A 16,023-nucleotide genomic window follows, 5' to 3' on the forward strand; every position below is an offset into this window, starting at 1 on the left:
GTGAGGGAGAGGGAGGGAGGGAGGGTGAGTGAGAGAGTGAAGTGTGCGAGAGAGAGGGAGTGAGTGAGGAAGTGTGCAGGAGAGTTTGTGCATGTGAGGGAGGGAGTGAGGGGGAAAGAGAGTGCAAGAGGGGGATGAGGGGGAGGAGGAGGAGGAGGAGGGAGAGAAGAGGGGGAGGGAGAGAAGAGGGGGAGGGAGAGAAGAGGGGAGACAGGGAGGGGGAGAGGGGGAAGGGGAGGGAGAGGGGAGGGGGAAGAGGGGGAGAGGGGGAGGCAGAGGGAGAGAAGAGGGGGGGAGGGAGAGAAGAGGGGAAACAGGGAGGGGGAGAGGGGAGACGGAGGGGGAGAGGGGAGACAGGGAGGGGGAGGGGGAAGGGGAGGGAGAGGGGGAGGCAGAGAGGGAAAGAAGTTAAGGGGAGGAAGAGGGAGGGTAGAGAGGGAGAGAGGAGGAGGAGGGTGAGGGAAATGGAGATAGGGAAGGGGTAGGGGGAGAAGGCAAGGGAGAGGAAGAGGGATTCATGCCATCAGGTTGGAGGCTATAGGAGGTGTTCCTCCTCATCGTGACCGTAGAGGACACCGTGGATCGGTGTATGAGAACGGGACTGGGAAGATGAATTGAAATGGACGCCACTGGGAGATTCTGCCTGGTTCAGCGGACGGACGGAGGGGAGGTGCTCGACGAAGCGGCTCCCTGGTGTGTTTTGACGCTGACGCAGTGGGAGTGCTGAAGCAGTGTGGAATACTCGCTGCTGTTGAATGCTTCTGTTGGCCTGGGTTTGTTCTCCGGCTGTGACTCACCTCCACACGTCGCTGCTCTTGGAAAAGAGGGAGAGTTTGATGACCTCGGGCGCCATCCAAGCGTAGGTGCCCGCCGCGCTCATCTTGGTCGTCCGGTGCCACTCACGTGCCAACCCAAAGTCCGTGATCTTCAGGGTTTTGTTGGTGAGGTCATCATCTTCTGTCTTCTCGAGGATCAGAACTGTAACAGGCAGAGGAGGAGGGGGGAATTAAAACCATCCACGAGCACGGCAACATCTCACCAGTGCCCTTCCACCTCGTGAGGAACCGCCACTGCCTGGCAGGCCCTCCAAAAGACGAGGCTAATCACCCCCCACGGTGCCCCCTGTATACACCCCCTCGTGGGTGTCAGGAATTTGTCGTCTTTGTGGTAGCAGAACATTGCAATACATAATAATAGTACGAAACAGTAACTTTTATAGTAAGTACGCATATATTAAATGGTTAAATTAAATAAGTAGCACAAAAATAGAAATAAAAAAGTAGTGAGTTAGTGTTCATGGGTTCAATGTCCATTCTGAAATTGGACGGCAGAGGGGAAGAAGCTGTTCCTGAATCACTGAGTGTGTTTTCAGGCTCCTGTACCTCCTCCCTGATGGTAGCAATGAGAAGAGAGCATGTCCTGGGTGAGGGGGGTCCTTCATGATGGACGCTGCCTTTTGAGGCTTTGCTCCTTGAAGATGCCCCGGATACTGGGGAGGCTAGTGCCCATGATGGAGCTGACTGAGTTTACAACCCTCTACAGCTTCTCTCAATCCCGTGCAGTAGCTGCCCCCCCCCCTCACCGCATAACAGACAGTGATTAGTCCAGGTGCAGTTGGACAAGTCCGTCGCAGGGATGTTATCATCATTGTGCGCCATGTCATATGACGTGGGTGATCATGGTCTCTCCATGACCATGATAGTTCTTGGGAATTTTTCTACAGAAGTGGTTTGCCATTGCCTTCTTCTGGGCAATGTCTTTACAAGACGGGTGACCCCAGCCATTACCAACACTCTTCAGAGATTGTCTGCCTGGTGTCAGTGGTCACATAACCAGGACTTGTGATCTGCACCGGCTGCTCCCGTGGCTTCAAGTGACCCTGATGGTGGTGGGGGGGGGGGGGGGGGTGAGCAGGTGCTACACCTTGCCCAAGGGTGACCTACAGGCCAGCGGAGGGAAGAAGTGCCTCACACCTCCTTTGGTAGAGATGTATCTCCGCTCATCACCCAATGCAGGAATGTAAGTTTGGGGGGGGAGGGGTGGGATGGGGTTGATGGGGTTGGTCAGTGCTAGCAGAGACCTGATGGTCCAAATGGCCTCCTTCATAGGAAGGAAAGAAAAATGAGGTGTCTCTTGAGGGGGCAGAACAGGCTGGAGGGGTGCATAGTAGTTAGCGTAGTGTTTTACTGTGCCAGTGACACAGGTTCAATTCCTGCTGTTGTCCGTAAGGAGTTTGCACGTTCTCCTGATGCTGTCTATAAGGAGTTTGCACGTTCTCCTGCTATTGACTGTAAGGAGTTTGCACGTTCTCCCACCGTTGTCTGTAAGGAGTTTACATGTTCTCCCGATGCTGTCTATAAGGAGTTTGCACTTTCTCCCACCGTTGTCTGTAAGGAGTTTACATGTTCTCCTGATGCTGTCTATAAGGAGTTTGCACGTTTTCCCGCTGTTGTCCGTAAGGAGTTTACATGTTCTCCCACCGTTGTCTGTAAGGAGTTTACATGTTCTCCCGATGCTGTCTATAAGGAGTTTGCATGTTCTCCCACCGTTGTCCGTAAGGAGTTTGCACTTTCTCCCACCGTTGTCTGTAAGGAGTTTACATGTTCTCCCGATGCTGTCTATAAGGAGTTTGCATGTTCTCCCACCGTTGTCCGTAAGGAGTTTGCACTTTCTCCCACCGTTGTCTGTAAGGAGTTTACATGTTCTCCCGATGCTGTCTATAAGGAGTTTGCACGTTCTCCCACCGTTGTCTATAAGGAGTTTACATGTTCTCCCGATGCTGTCTATAAGGAGTTTGCACGTTTTCCCGCTGTTGTCCGTAAGGAGTTTGCACGTTCTCCCACCGTTGTCTGTAAGGAGTTTACATGTTCTCCCGATGTTGTCTGTAAGGAGTTTGCACGTTTTCCCTGTGACTAGTTTCCTCCAGGTGCTCCAGTTTCCTCCCACAGTACAAAGACGTACCGGTTAGGGTTAGTAAGTTGTGGGCGTGGTATGTCGGTGCCAGAATCACGGCCACACTTGTGGACTCCCCCTAGTGCAATCCTTGGATTGTGTTGGCCCTTGGCACAACCCATTACACCATACATACACGTGACAAATCACAGGACACAAGATTTGGAACATTTGGCCCATCGAGTCTGCTCTGCATTCCATCATCGCTGATATATCCACCCTCTCAACCCCATTCTCACACCTTTTCCCGTAACCTTTGATACTCTTCCTAATCAAGAACCTATCAATCTCTGCTTTAAACATTTCCAGTGACTTGAACTCTACAACGATCAAATCAAAGGTCCAATTTAATGTCAGAGAAATGTACACAATGTGCATCCTTTACTTTGCAAACATCCATGAAAATGGAGAAGTGCCCCAAAGAATGAACGACAGTTAAACGTGAAACCCCAAAGTTCCCTCAGCTCCCTCCACCCGCGCGTAAGCGACAATCTCCCTCCTCCCCCCCACCAGAAACAAAAGCAAGCATCAGCTCCACCACCGAGCACAGGCGTGAGCTGGGCGATAGCAAAAGCACAGACTTGCAGTTACCCCAGAGACTTCGCATCTCACCCGGCATTCGACAAACCACTCTCTCCCCCTAATCAGGGAGAACTTATCAAGCTTATCTTTCATTTTTAAGTGGCAATGGCAGCCTCCACTGACAGCATGGATTGGGAAGTGGTCACTTCCAAGGTTAATAGGTTAAAGGAGTCAGTATCCAGGGGTCAATAGGTTAAAGGGGTCAGTATCCAGGGTCAATAGGTTAAAGGGGTCAGTATTCAAGGTCAATGGGTTCAAGGGGTCAGTATCCAGGGTCAATGGGTTAAAAGGGTCAGTATCCAGGGTCAATGGGTTCAAGGGGTCAGTATCCAGGGTCAATGGGTTAAAAGGGTCAGTATCCAGGGTCAATAGGTTAAAGGGGTCAGTATCCAGGGTCAATGGGTTAAAGGGGTCAGTATCCAGGGTCAATGGTATGTCAACTCATAGAAGGATTTGAGAAAAGACAAGGAAAAGAAATGCAATTTCACTCAATAAGTGGTCAGGGTTAGAACTCTCTACCCGAGGCGTGTGTACGGAGGTTTCTGGGTGTGTTAGACAGCGGGAAATGGAATTATAGATTATAGACTTTTTCAGAATAGAAACAGGCTATTCGGCCCATCAAGTCCATGCTGACTAATGAGCACCTACATCCCATCTCATCACCTGGTCCCACCTATCACCTGCCAGCTTGCACTACTTCCTCTCCCCCTTCGTCCTCGTTCTGGCTCCTTCCCCCTTCCCTTCCAGCCCTGAAGAAGGGTCTCGGCCTGAAACATTTACTGTTTATTCCCCTCCACAGATGCCCCCTGACCTGCTGAGCTCCTCCAGCATTTTACCCTTACACTGATCCCATGTTATTCCACCCCATTCTCCCCATCTTCCCCCCCCCCCCACCAAACTCCCCTCACTTCCCGTTCCCCTAGTCAGGATGTAGGGAATGCTCGTCAATTCCTTCCCTTCTCACAGACCTGCTGAGGTCCTCCAGAAAACTGCACCTTGCTCCAGATTTCACTGCCCCCCGCTCTCTCTGCACCCATGACTGTGTGGCTAGGCACGGTTCAAACGCCATCTATAAATTAGCTGACTATACAACTATTGTTGGCAGGATTTCAGAGGGTGACGAGAGGGCGCACAGGAGTGAGATATACCAGCTGGTTGAGTGGTATCGCTGCAACAACCTGGCACTCAGTGTCAGCAAGACCAAAGAGCTGACTGTGGTCTTCAGGAAGGGTAGGACGAGGGAACACACACCAGTCCTCAGTGGGAGCAGAAGTGGAGAGAGTGAGCAATTTCAAATTCCTGGGTGTCAATATCTCTGAGGATCTAACCTGGGCCCAACATATCGATGCCATTATGAAGTAGGCACAACAGTAGCTATATTTCACTAGGAGCTCGAGGAGATTTGGCATCTCACCAAAGGCATTCTACAGATGGACCATGGACAACGTTCGAGCTGGCTACATCACCATCTGGTATTGGGGGGGAAGGGGCTACTGCACAGGATCGAGATAAGTTGCAGAGTCACAAGCTCAGTCAGCTCCATCATGGACATGAACCTCCCCAGCATCGAAGACATTTTCATAAAAGACGGCATCCATCATTAAGAGCCCCCCTCACCCAGGTCATGCCCTGTTCTCATTACTACCACCAGGAAAAAGGTACAGGAACCTGAAGACACACCCTCAATGATTCACGACACACGCCGGTGACATTAAATCTGACTCTGATATGCAGCGTCTGCAGTCTCTTGTGGCCTGTCACTCTCTCCTGCACACAGGGGCCAGTTTACACAGCTTTAAGGAGCTGGCTTGTTGAAGTGACACAAGAAATTCAGAGGAAATCTGAAGTGTGACACACAAACTGCTGGAAGAACTCAGCAGGTCAGGCAGCATCTATGGATGGGAATCATTTATTGATGGGTCTCGGCCCAGAATATTGGCTGTTTAGACCATTTGGCCATTTGGTCTATGAATCTGTTCTGCCATTCCATCATGGCTGATTTATTATCCCATTTAACCCCATCCCCGAAACCTTTCACGCCCTGACTAATCAGGAACCTAACGAACGCCACTTTAGCCGGAGAGTGGTGAGTCTGTGGAATTCTTTGCCACAGGCAGCTGTAGAGGCCAAGTCACTGGGTATGTTTAAGGCAGAGACTGACTGGTTCTTGATTGGTCAGGGCAAGAAGGGATATGGGGAGAAGGCAGGAGATTGGTTCTGAAATGGAAAATGGATCAGCCATGATAAAATGGCAGAACAGACTCGATGGGCCAAATGGCCTCATTCTGCTCCTATATCCTGTGTTCTTAACTACAGTAGATTCTGGTTAACTGGGGCAGCTGCTTACTTGGGACAATTCTTTAAGAGAAAACATATCTAGAATTTGAAGATATGAACAATCATCTTGAATGTTACAGCTGTCCCTCACCAGCTGGGGTCATCTGTGCCCCCTCACTACCCAACAACTGCCCTCATGCTTCATACTTCAGGGTGGCACAGTAGCACAGTGGTTAGCTTAACGCTCTACAGTACCAGCGACCCGGGTTCAACTCCCTCTGCTGCCTGTAAGGAGTTGGTACGTTTCTCCCCCCCCCCCCCCCCCCCGCCCATGACCGTGTGGGTTTCCTCCGGGTGCTCCGGTTTCCTCCCACAGTCCGAAGACAAACCGTTTGTCAGGCTAATTGGTCATTGTAAACTGTCCCGTGATTCGGCTAGGATTTGCCAGAAGGGTCTACTCTGCACTGTATCTCAGTGAATGAATCAATCAATCAATAACGAACTAAATAAATAGACAGATAAACAAACAAAGTACTTTGGTGGCTGTGAGGATTGAGGGATATCAGAGAAGAGAGCTTCTGGTAAGATGGTGGTGTGTTTGGATGGGGCAGCCTCTCGGGGGCCTATCAGTGATGTTCCTTCTTTGTCAAGTGCCTTTTTTCACACTTGCAAGACAACGCTGGGCTTCCAGAACTTCGGGTATTACAGGTCTGCGCCATCAGTGAGCTGTTCCTCGGCAGAGGTGCCGGACTGGGCAAAGACCGTGTTGCTGGATGGTATCGAAGGCACGGGAAGGCAGCGTGCGTTGTGATTGACTTGGATGTTTCTCTTGCGAACGCAAGGGCCTGTTGGTCATCGATAGTGTAAGATGCTACAGGCCATGACGCCACAGACAGTGAGGGAGCTGTACGGCCTCGGTCGTGGCGAGGACTAGGCCCACGAGCCCCGGGCTCGCCTGCGGCTGTACTCCAGGAGCGGAGGTGCCAGAGGCAGCTAAGTTGTGGTGTCCGTCCTCGGTTGGGGGCTGGCCTCTCCCATGGTGCTGCCCTCCAGCGTTCGACTGTGCGTTATGTTCGCGCACTCCCAGGGACGGTGCCGTCAATTAGCGGAACATGTCACTCAGGGACTTGGGCGAAATACGTGGTTTCTCTCTGCATGACTGTGTGTGTGTGTGTGTGTGCTCGCTGTTCTGAATGTGCTGTGTATGTTTTGCACCTTGGCTCCAGAGGAACACTGCCTTATTCGGCTGTATGGTCGAGCGATAATTCAACTTGAATTTGCTGTGGGCAGTCTTATAGAAAGGCAGGACCTTTTCTTAAATAGAAACCATTAACAATTCTTTTTAAGGAGGGGGAGGGGCTGATCACAACACCATCTGAATGCCAACTCACCAAGGGCCCTGTGCCAAGAACACTGTGGACAAAGATCAGTTTACATGCCTCGTCTGCGTTAACCTCCTCCCCCCACCGGCCCAACTACCAAACAACACGGGCCACCACCTCTGGAACGCGAGTGAGTAAAGGAGGCCCCACCCAGGGACGGCACGGGGCAAAGGTCACCCTGCCCTAACCTGATCAACAAGCAGGAGCAACTGCACCCAGTTTGCAGCACAGTATTGTAGTGGTTAGTGTCACAGTATTGCACACCAGCAAGCCGGGTTCAATTCCCACCGCTGCCCGTAAGGAGTTTGCACGTTCTCCCCGTGAGCGCGTGGGTGGCTGGCAGTGCAGATTGAAGGGATAGAAGTGTTTATTCTGAGCTGTACCCCAATAAATAAACATAGATAGACAGATAAATAAATAAATAACTAAAGGGCTGTTCCGCGCTCTAACTCCAAATAAATAAATATAGATAAATAACCTCTCCCGCCCCAGGTTCTGCACCTCAGGCGCACACTGGGGACAATTTACAGCGGCTGGTTAACCCACCAACCTGGCTCATCACTGGGACATAGAAGGAAACCGAGACCGCAGAAATCCACAGGGCGAGCGTGCAAACTCCACATAGACAGCGCTGGAGGTCAGGACTGAGCCTGGGTCACTGGGTTTGTCCGAGTGACTGCGTCTGTCAGCTACGCCATGGCCATGTTATTGTTAATCTCTTAGCACACGGTGTGAACTTGTTGTGTACAGCTCGGCTATCCCCGTCCCTGTTTAACGTTAGACCAACAGACATTGGAGTAGAATTAGGCCATTCAACCCATTGAGTCTACTCTGCCATTTCATCAAGGGCGATCCATTTCCCTCTCAGCCCAGTCTCCTGCCTTCTGTCCATATCCCTTCACACCCTGACCTAACAAGAATCTATCAGCCCCTGCTTCAAATACACCTAATGGCCTGGCCTCGGCAGGCAACAAATTCCACAGACTCGCCACTCTCTCTCTGGCTAAAGAAAATCATCCTCGCATCTATTCCTAATGAACATCCCTTTATTCTGAGGTTGTGCCCACTGGTCCGAGGCTCACCCACTACTGGAAACATCCTCTCTTCACATCCACTCTGTTGAGGCCTTTCAACATTCGAGGTTTCAGTGAGATCACCCGTCAATCTCGGACAAGAGATGCTGGAAACCCCAGCGACGCTGAAAGTGCTGGATGAACTCAGCGGGGTCTCGGCCCAAACCGTCGCCTGGCCTGCTGAGTTCCTCCAGCATTTAGTGTGCGTTCCTTCTTCACCCTACATTCTTCTGAACTCTAACAAGTACAGGCCCAGTAAAAACTGCCCCTCTTTTTGTGGTAGCAAGGAGAGGAGGGCACATCCTGGATGGTGACGGTCTTTAATGATGGATGCTGCATCTACCTCTTAAGGTCAAATTCAACTTTCATTCAGTCATGAATACAGCCCAACAGCATTTCTCTGGGGCCAAGGTGCAAATCACAGTACCCACAGCCACAGACAACACAAGTAATTACAATAGCTTGAAACATATGTAAAAATAATATTAAAAATATATAGTCCAAGTCCCTGAGTGTCATGAGGGAATGGTGCCTGGATATTGTCCTGGAGCCATGTTTCCAACGGAACAAGCCCACAGCAATTCCTCACCTTGCACAAGTGCGCCTGCGGATGAACCCAATCCGGCTGGTCCTCCCAGGAGCAAACACCAGAGGGCAGCACCGACGGGAGGGCCCAGACCCCCCCAACCCAGCACGGAATCGAGCGGCGCACGGCCAACTCCGACGCCTCCTCCCTCGGCAGGGAAGGTGACCCCGACGTGTGTCCGTGACGGAGCTGGCTGACTCGGCAACCCTCTGCTGTCTCCCCCTCCGATGCATTGGGAGCCCCCGTACCAGAGGGTGATGCAACCAGGCGGCGGAATGCTGGAATCTCCACAATCTGCTGGAGGGACTCGGAAGGGTGAGTCACATCTGCAGGGACCAGTGACGTTTGCACCAGGATTCATGCGGGTTCCTAACCCAAAATGTTGACCCTTCCTTTGCTTAAGATTTGATACGTCTGCAAAGACTCTTAGCAATTTTCTACAAATGCAGCGTGGAGAGCACTCTGACTGGTTTTCACCGCCTGCTACGGAGGATCGGGGAAAAAGCTGTGGAGAGGGTTGTAGTCTCGGCCAGCTCCATCGCAGGTACCATCATCTACATGAAACGCTGTCGCAGGAAAGCAGCACCCATCATCCGGGACTCTCTCCACCCAGGACATGCTCTCCTCTCACTGCTGCCATACTCGAACCTCAGGACTCACACCACCAGGTTCAGGAATGGTTATCACTCCTCAATCATCAGGCTCCTGAACCAGAGGGGATATCTTCACTCAACTTCACTTGTCCCTTCACTGAAATCTTCCCACAAGTCTATGGACTCACTCTCAAAGACTCTTCATCACACATTCTAGGTATTATTGCTTATTTATTTTTCATTATTATTATTATTATTATTATTTCTTCTTTTTATATTTGCATAGTTTCTGGTCACCTGCACTCAGGTTGAACGCCCGAGTTGGGCAGTCTTTCATTGATTTTGTTATGGTTATTATTCTATGGATTTATTGAGTATGCCCACAAGGAAATGAATCCCAGGGTTGTACATGGTGAACATATATGTAGATTGATAAAACATTTACTTTGAACTTGTTATTCTACGCCACTCAGCTAGCCACCCCCCCCCCCCACATGGGAGGAGTTCACCTACTGCACAAGTAGGGCTGCCAACACAGGTGAATCTCCTGCACACTGGCAACTGGGTGTGAGGTCTGCACCCTCCCTCAGTAACAAACACAAAATGGTGTCAGGAGCGGCTGATTGCCAATGAATTGGTGCTACAGACCAACTGAGATCACAAAAATGAAAAAAATTTAGTGAAACGGTTCTTAAAAATAGAAGAAACTTTGAAAGTTAAGTTGTGACTTGTATTTTTTTTTATTTCTTGCACTGTGCTGCAGCAGCAAAAATCAGATTTCTCGACATACGTCAGTGACAATGAAGCTAATTCTCAATGCACGTCGATTCTGAAGTACTTTGTTGGCCCCAAGGGCTTGGGGACACTTCTCAGAAACCTGCCGTTAAGTCCATCGAGAACATGTGCTCCTTCTGCAGGGACAGGTGAACCTCCAAAAGAGGGAAAGGCAATCGGATGCCCCTGCTTGGACCTGGGATTGGCAATCTCGGCCCAGGAGAAAGCTGACCTGGACACCCCCTGGGCTGGGCAGTCCTCTCTCCTCCGTGCCTGGAGACTACAGATCAAGAACACGGGGTGTAACCAGAACTCAAGGAGCAGCCCCTTCGGATACTCAAGTTAAAAGTTAAAGTCTGTCCGGAGCCTTATAGGTTCATCAGGCTGGTGCTTACGCCGGTTTCCGTGGCGTGAAGCGACCGACAGTACAAGACTCCTCTCCCCCCGGAAGGATGCCAGTCTATCACGAAATTAACCCCCAGCATTCTGCCGGTACCCATTTTCATCTGGGTGGACTGGAGCAATGTGTGCTTAAGTGCCTTGCTCAAGGATACAACACGCTGCCTCGGCCAGGGCTCGAACTCACGACCTTCAGATCGCTAGTCCAACGCCTTAACCACTTGGCCACGTGCCACACTTCGGCTACTCAAGTAGAGGCTACAACCTCCCACACTGACTCCTCCTGGCCACAGAAAGGACAGGTGGGCGGACAGCCAGTAAACTTACTCAAAAGTCTACGATCTCCGACATCCCCCCAATACTTTCCTCCAAACATGATGCCCCCTAGTATTAGCCATTTCCACCCTGGGAAAAAGTCTCTGGCTGTCCACTCAATCTATGTCCTCTTATCTTGAACAGAACCAGGAGTCCTTTGGATTTAAGGGATAGGGCCAGGGCTGGAGTGTGTCGCTGAGGCAGCAGATCAAGCACAGACTTGCATGCGGGCTGAATGGCCTTCACCTGACGGAGACGAGGAGTGTGTAACATTGAACTGACGGGGTGGGGAATGTCGACACCTAGCAATGAAACGACAGCCTCCCTGAAACCAAACACAGGCACGTTGGTGCTTCGATCACACCCTAAACCAGTGGAGAATTCACCCTGCCTCTCCCTCCCACTGCAGCCTTCGCTAAGGGCACCATGGTCCTCACTCGAGGGCAGCTCTAGGGAGTATATCTACACTGTCCAGGGGTCCTGGTGGGGCCCCACTCTAATCCAGCAGATGGGCCCCAGACTTGGGTTGAACCAGACATTCATTACTTCCTTGCCTGACCCGAAGGCTCTGCTCACGGCATTCCGCCAGGACAGAGTCAGAATCACACAGCAAGGAAATAGGTTATTCGGCCCATCTTGTTCATGCTAGCCATGCTGTCCACCAAGCTGCTCCCTAAGCCTCAAAACCCCTCCTATCTATATACTTATCCAAATGTTAGGATAGGCAGAACATTAACACATTCAAAAGACTTAGCAGAATATTCTTTTTAACGTTGTCTGGCATACAGATATCCAGTAAGATCTCTCCCATCTCTTTTCCCTCCGTGCATGGATGACCACGCTGAATTTTGCCCGTTGCCACTTTTCCTGGGTGCCCACCTCTCTGAGGTGTGTCCAACTCATTCACAAAGGTGGCACAGCAGCCCCACTTCACCAGTATGTCATCAAACACTTGTACAATTTTCTACAGATCTATGGTTCCCTCCGCTAGCCTGCAGGGTCACCACTGGACAAGGTGTAGCACCTGCTCCACCCCCCGGTCAGGGTCACGTGAAGCCATGGGTGCAGGTGGTGGATGGTCGTACGAGCAGCCGGTGCGGATCACACGTCCCGGTTACGCGACCACTGACGCCAGGCAGACAATCTCTGAAGAGTACTGATGATGTTGGGGGTCACCCGTCTTGCAAAGACTCTGCCCGGAAGAAGTCAATGGCAAACCACTTCTGTAGAAAAATTTGCCAAGAACAATCGCGGTCATGAGTGGAGTAAAGAAGACGAACTCCAGTGTGAAGGAGGACTTCCCCACAGGCAAAGACAGAAGGAAGGTCACAGCACGGCACGTAATGATGCTGATGTGGCTCTGAATGGCTGCATCTCCGCCTGGCATGGAGAATCAATACACAGGATTGCAAGAAACTGCAGTGGGTTGTAGACTCAGGAACAGGCAGCTGAGCCTGTATCACCATTCATGACTAATCTGGCCATGGACTCAGCCTCTCCTACCTGCCTTTCGCCCAATGACCCTTACTACCCACGCTATGTAAACATTTAACTGTGGCTTCAGTGAGTTACTGCTTCCCCTTGCAGAGAAATCCACAAACTCACTACCTTCTGGGAAAAGCTTCATATCCTCATATCTAGTCTCCCCAAATCTTGAGACGATGTCCCCTAGGTCCAGTCTCACAACTTCCCTGCCTTGATCTTATCGCTCACTTTCCTTGGGGGAAAGAAGTCTCTGGCTATCTACTCGAACTATGCCTCTTCTCATCTTTACTCTATACTTCTATCGACCTTTATTTCCTTCCAAAGTGGTGGTGGCATCCGTCGGTCTCGAGAGACCATGGATCTGCGCCTGGAGTTTCCAGGGCGCAGGCCTGGGCAGGGTTGTATGGGAGACCGGCAGTTGCCCAAGCTGCAAGCCTTCCCCTCTCCACGCCACCGATGTTGTCCAAGGGAAGGGCACTAGGTCCCAAGCAGCTTGGCACTGGTGTCATCGCAGAGCAATGTGTTGTTAAGTGCCTTGCCCAAGGACACAAACACGCTGCCTCAGCTGAGGCTCGAACCAGTGACCTTTAGGTTACTAGTCTGATGCCTTGCCCACTAGGCCACGCGCCAACACAAAGCGGACGGCCTCACATTTACCAACCTTGTACTCCATCTGCCAGACCCTTGCCCACTCACTTAATCTAGCTATATGTCCCTGCAGACTCTCCGCATAATTTACTTTTCCATTCAAGTTAGTGTCAGGAGATTAGCAGGTGGTCGTGAAAAGCTATTTAGTTCAATAAAGATTCTATCCCTTACTGGTCCAGTTTGTGACTCCAGATATACATGGCCAGATTGTCTCCAGCACACCCTAGTGAGGAGGGTTCTTTAAAGTTCAAAGTTCAGTAAATTCATTATCAAAGTACATTTTCTTGCAGGCAAACTCAAAAAATCTTCCAAGAGGACCACAACCTTGTCGTAGGGTTTGGAGGCTTGCATGCCTCATTGACCTGGGGATTTATGTTATCTGGAGTCAGGGCTTTATGCTCTGGCTCTTGGTAGGGACACCCATGTCAAACAGGTCAAAGGGTAGAGGCCAGACTCAGAGTGGTCCACCGTACTCTGGGTCCAGGGGTTCAGCTCAGGGCTAACAACCCTGACCGCTCAAACAAAATTGTTAAGGAAGCAGCAATGACAAATCCTTCTGCATCTGAGCGTGATGGTATTCCTGAGTCTCCACCCAGGATTTGCATGACTGATGGGAGTGAAAACCGAGAGGAAGCTACTGACAGGATGAAGGAAGCCCTGAACACCCCCAGAGATGGAGGACCTTCACTGCTGCCCTGAACGCAAGTGGTGTAGTGGACAGTAAATAACTGTTCCCAATAAATTCAGAATGGAACCAATGAAAATCCATACCAACTTGGGTCATTTTAACCCAGGTCAGGCCAACTCAAACATGCAGACTTTGATTTCCCCATCGCACAGGCTTACCAGCTAAGCGCATTCACTCCCAATTCTGCTGACTGCAATTCCATCGCAAGATTTTTACTCATTTTATTTCTGGATACAGCACAGTAACAGGTCCTTCCGGCCCAAGGAGCCCTGGCACCCAATTAACCTACTAACCTGAGGCAACACACACAATGCTGGAGGAACTCAGCAGGTCAGACAGTGTCTATAGTCAGAGTAACACACACAAAATGCTGGAGGAACTCAGCAGGTCAGACAGTGTCTATGGACAGAGTAACACACACAAAATGCTGGAGGAACTCAGCAGGTCAGACAGTGTCTACGGACAGAGTAACACACACAAAATGCTGGAGGAACTCAGCAGGTCAGACAGTGTCTACGGTCAGAGTAACACACACAAAATGCTGGAGGAACTCAGCAGGTCAGACAGTGTCTACGGACAGAGTGACACACACAAAATGCTGGAGGAACTCAGCAGGTCAGACAGTGTCTATGGACAGAGTAACACACACAATGCTGGAGGAACTCAGACAGTGTCTATGGTCAGAGTAACACACACAAAATGCTGGAGGAACTCAGCAGGTCCGGCCGCATCCATGGAAAGGAATAAACAGTTGATGTTTCAGGCCAAAATCATTCTTCAGGACTACTGAACTGTACGTCTTTGGACCGTGGGAGGTAACCGGAGCACCTGCAGGAAACCCACGCGGTCATGGGGAGAACATTAAAACGCCTTACAGACAACGGCGGGAACTAAGCCTGGGATGTTGGCACCATAATGACGTTCTGATAACCACAGCGCTGCCATGCTGGATCTCAATTCCCTGCTCTATGAAGGACTGCCACACACTGTGGCATCTCCCCCAGCCCACCCCACCTCCGGCACGTGCGCGTCCAACTTGCAGAAGGCGCTCGCTGCATCAGGACAGAGACCGACGAGATTTGTATCGGCACAGCAAGGGTTAAGCTGCTTTACTGTTTGATGTTTGTTTGAGAGCGTGCAAAGCCCAACAAAGGAAAGCTCTCGGAGAGGAAAAAACCCACACTGCGCTAAACAAACACAATGTTTGTCAGGCGAAGATCTCTTACTGAGCAGAGATGTTCGTGCCCTATGCAAATTGTTTCAGGGGATCAAATCCCTCATTCATGTGAGCTGGGCTGACTCCAGGAGGCAGGAAAATGGACCCAGACCCAGGCCCACAGCCATCCACACTGAAACGACCAACTCTGTCTCCTCCCAGGCAGTTTTGTTTCAGGGAAAAAGCCCGCATCCACCAAATCCCAGCCAAGGGCTTCTTCCCAGGATTTTCACAAATTTTACAAGGGAAAAGGCCACTCGGTCCCTCAAACTGGTTCTGCCATTTCTTGTACTGATGTACCTGGGATTGACAGTATTTTATACACAGCACAGAGAGAGAGTGTGGCAGAGAGTGCGACAGTGGCACATAGAGTGTGCCATAGAAAGTACAGCAGTGAGAGAGTGAGAGAGAGCGAGACAGAGAGTGACAGAGAGAGAGAGAGAGAGAGTGGCAGAGAGAGAGAGAGAGTGGCAGAGAGAGAGAGACTGTGGCAGAGAGACAGAGTGTGGCAGAGAGTGCAACAGACACATAGAGTGTGCCATAGAAAGTACAGCAGTGAGAGAGTGAGAGAGAGTGGCAGAGAGAGAGAGAGAGAGAGAGAGAGAGAGAGAGAGAGAGAGACTGTGGCAGAGAGAGAGTGTGGCAGAAAGAGAGACTGTGGCAGAGAGTGCAACAGACACATAGAGTGTGCCATAGAAAGTACAGCAGTGAGAGAGTGAGAGAGAGAGTGGCAGAGAGAGAGAGAGAGTGTGGCAAAGAGAGAGTGAGAGAGAGCGAGAGACAGTGTGAGTGAGAGAGAGAGTGAGAGCGAATGGCAGAGAGACAGCGTGCGGGGGAGAGAGAGTGAGTGATAGAGAGTGAGAGCGTGCGGGAGAGAGAGCGTGGCAGAGACAGAGAAAGAGTGTGGCAGAGACAGAGAGAGAGCACAGCAGAGAGGGAGAGACAGAGACAGCACGGTACTGAAGAGTGTGACAGAGAGGTGCAGAGGGAGAGAGAGGGTGCTACAAGGAGAGAATGCAACAGAGAAGGAAAGTGCCACAGGGAGAGTGAGAG

General features: G+C 50.9%; 1 protein-coding gene across 1 annotated transcript in view; it reads right to left on the reverse strand.

Annotated features, from left to right (window-relative positions):
• Positions 1–16,023, reverse strand: part of map3k10 (mitogen-activated protein kinase kinase kinase 10) — a 127,685-nt gene that overhangs the window by 47,200 nt on the left and 64,462 nt on the right. The window contains exon 2 of the mRNA XM_073063849.1: positions 798–978. Within this exon, the coding sequence (XP_072919950.1) occupies positions 798–978 (181 nt within the window). The remainder of the gene's footprint in view (positions 1–797; positions 979–16,023) is intronic.

Source organism: Hemitrygon akajei, chromosome 12 (genome assembly GCF_048418815.1).
Source record: "Hemitrygon akajei chromosome 12, sHemAka1.3, whole genome shotgun sequence".
Classification (NCBI taxonomy): domain Eukaryota; kingdom Metazoa; phylum Chordata; class Chondrichthyes; order Myliobatiformes; family Dasyatidae; genus Hemitrygon; species Hemitrygon akajei.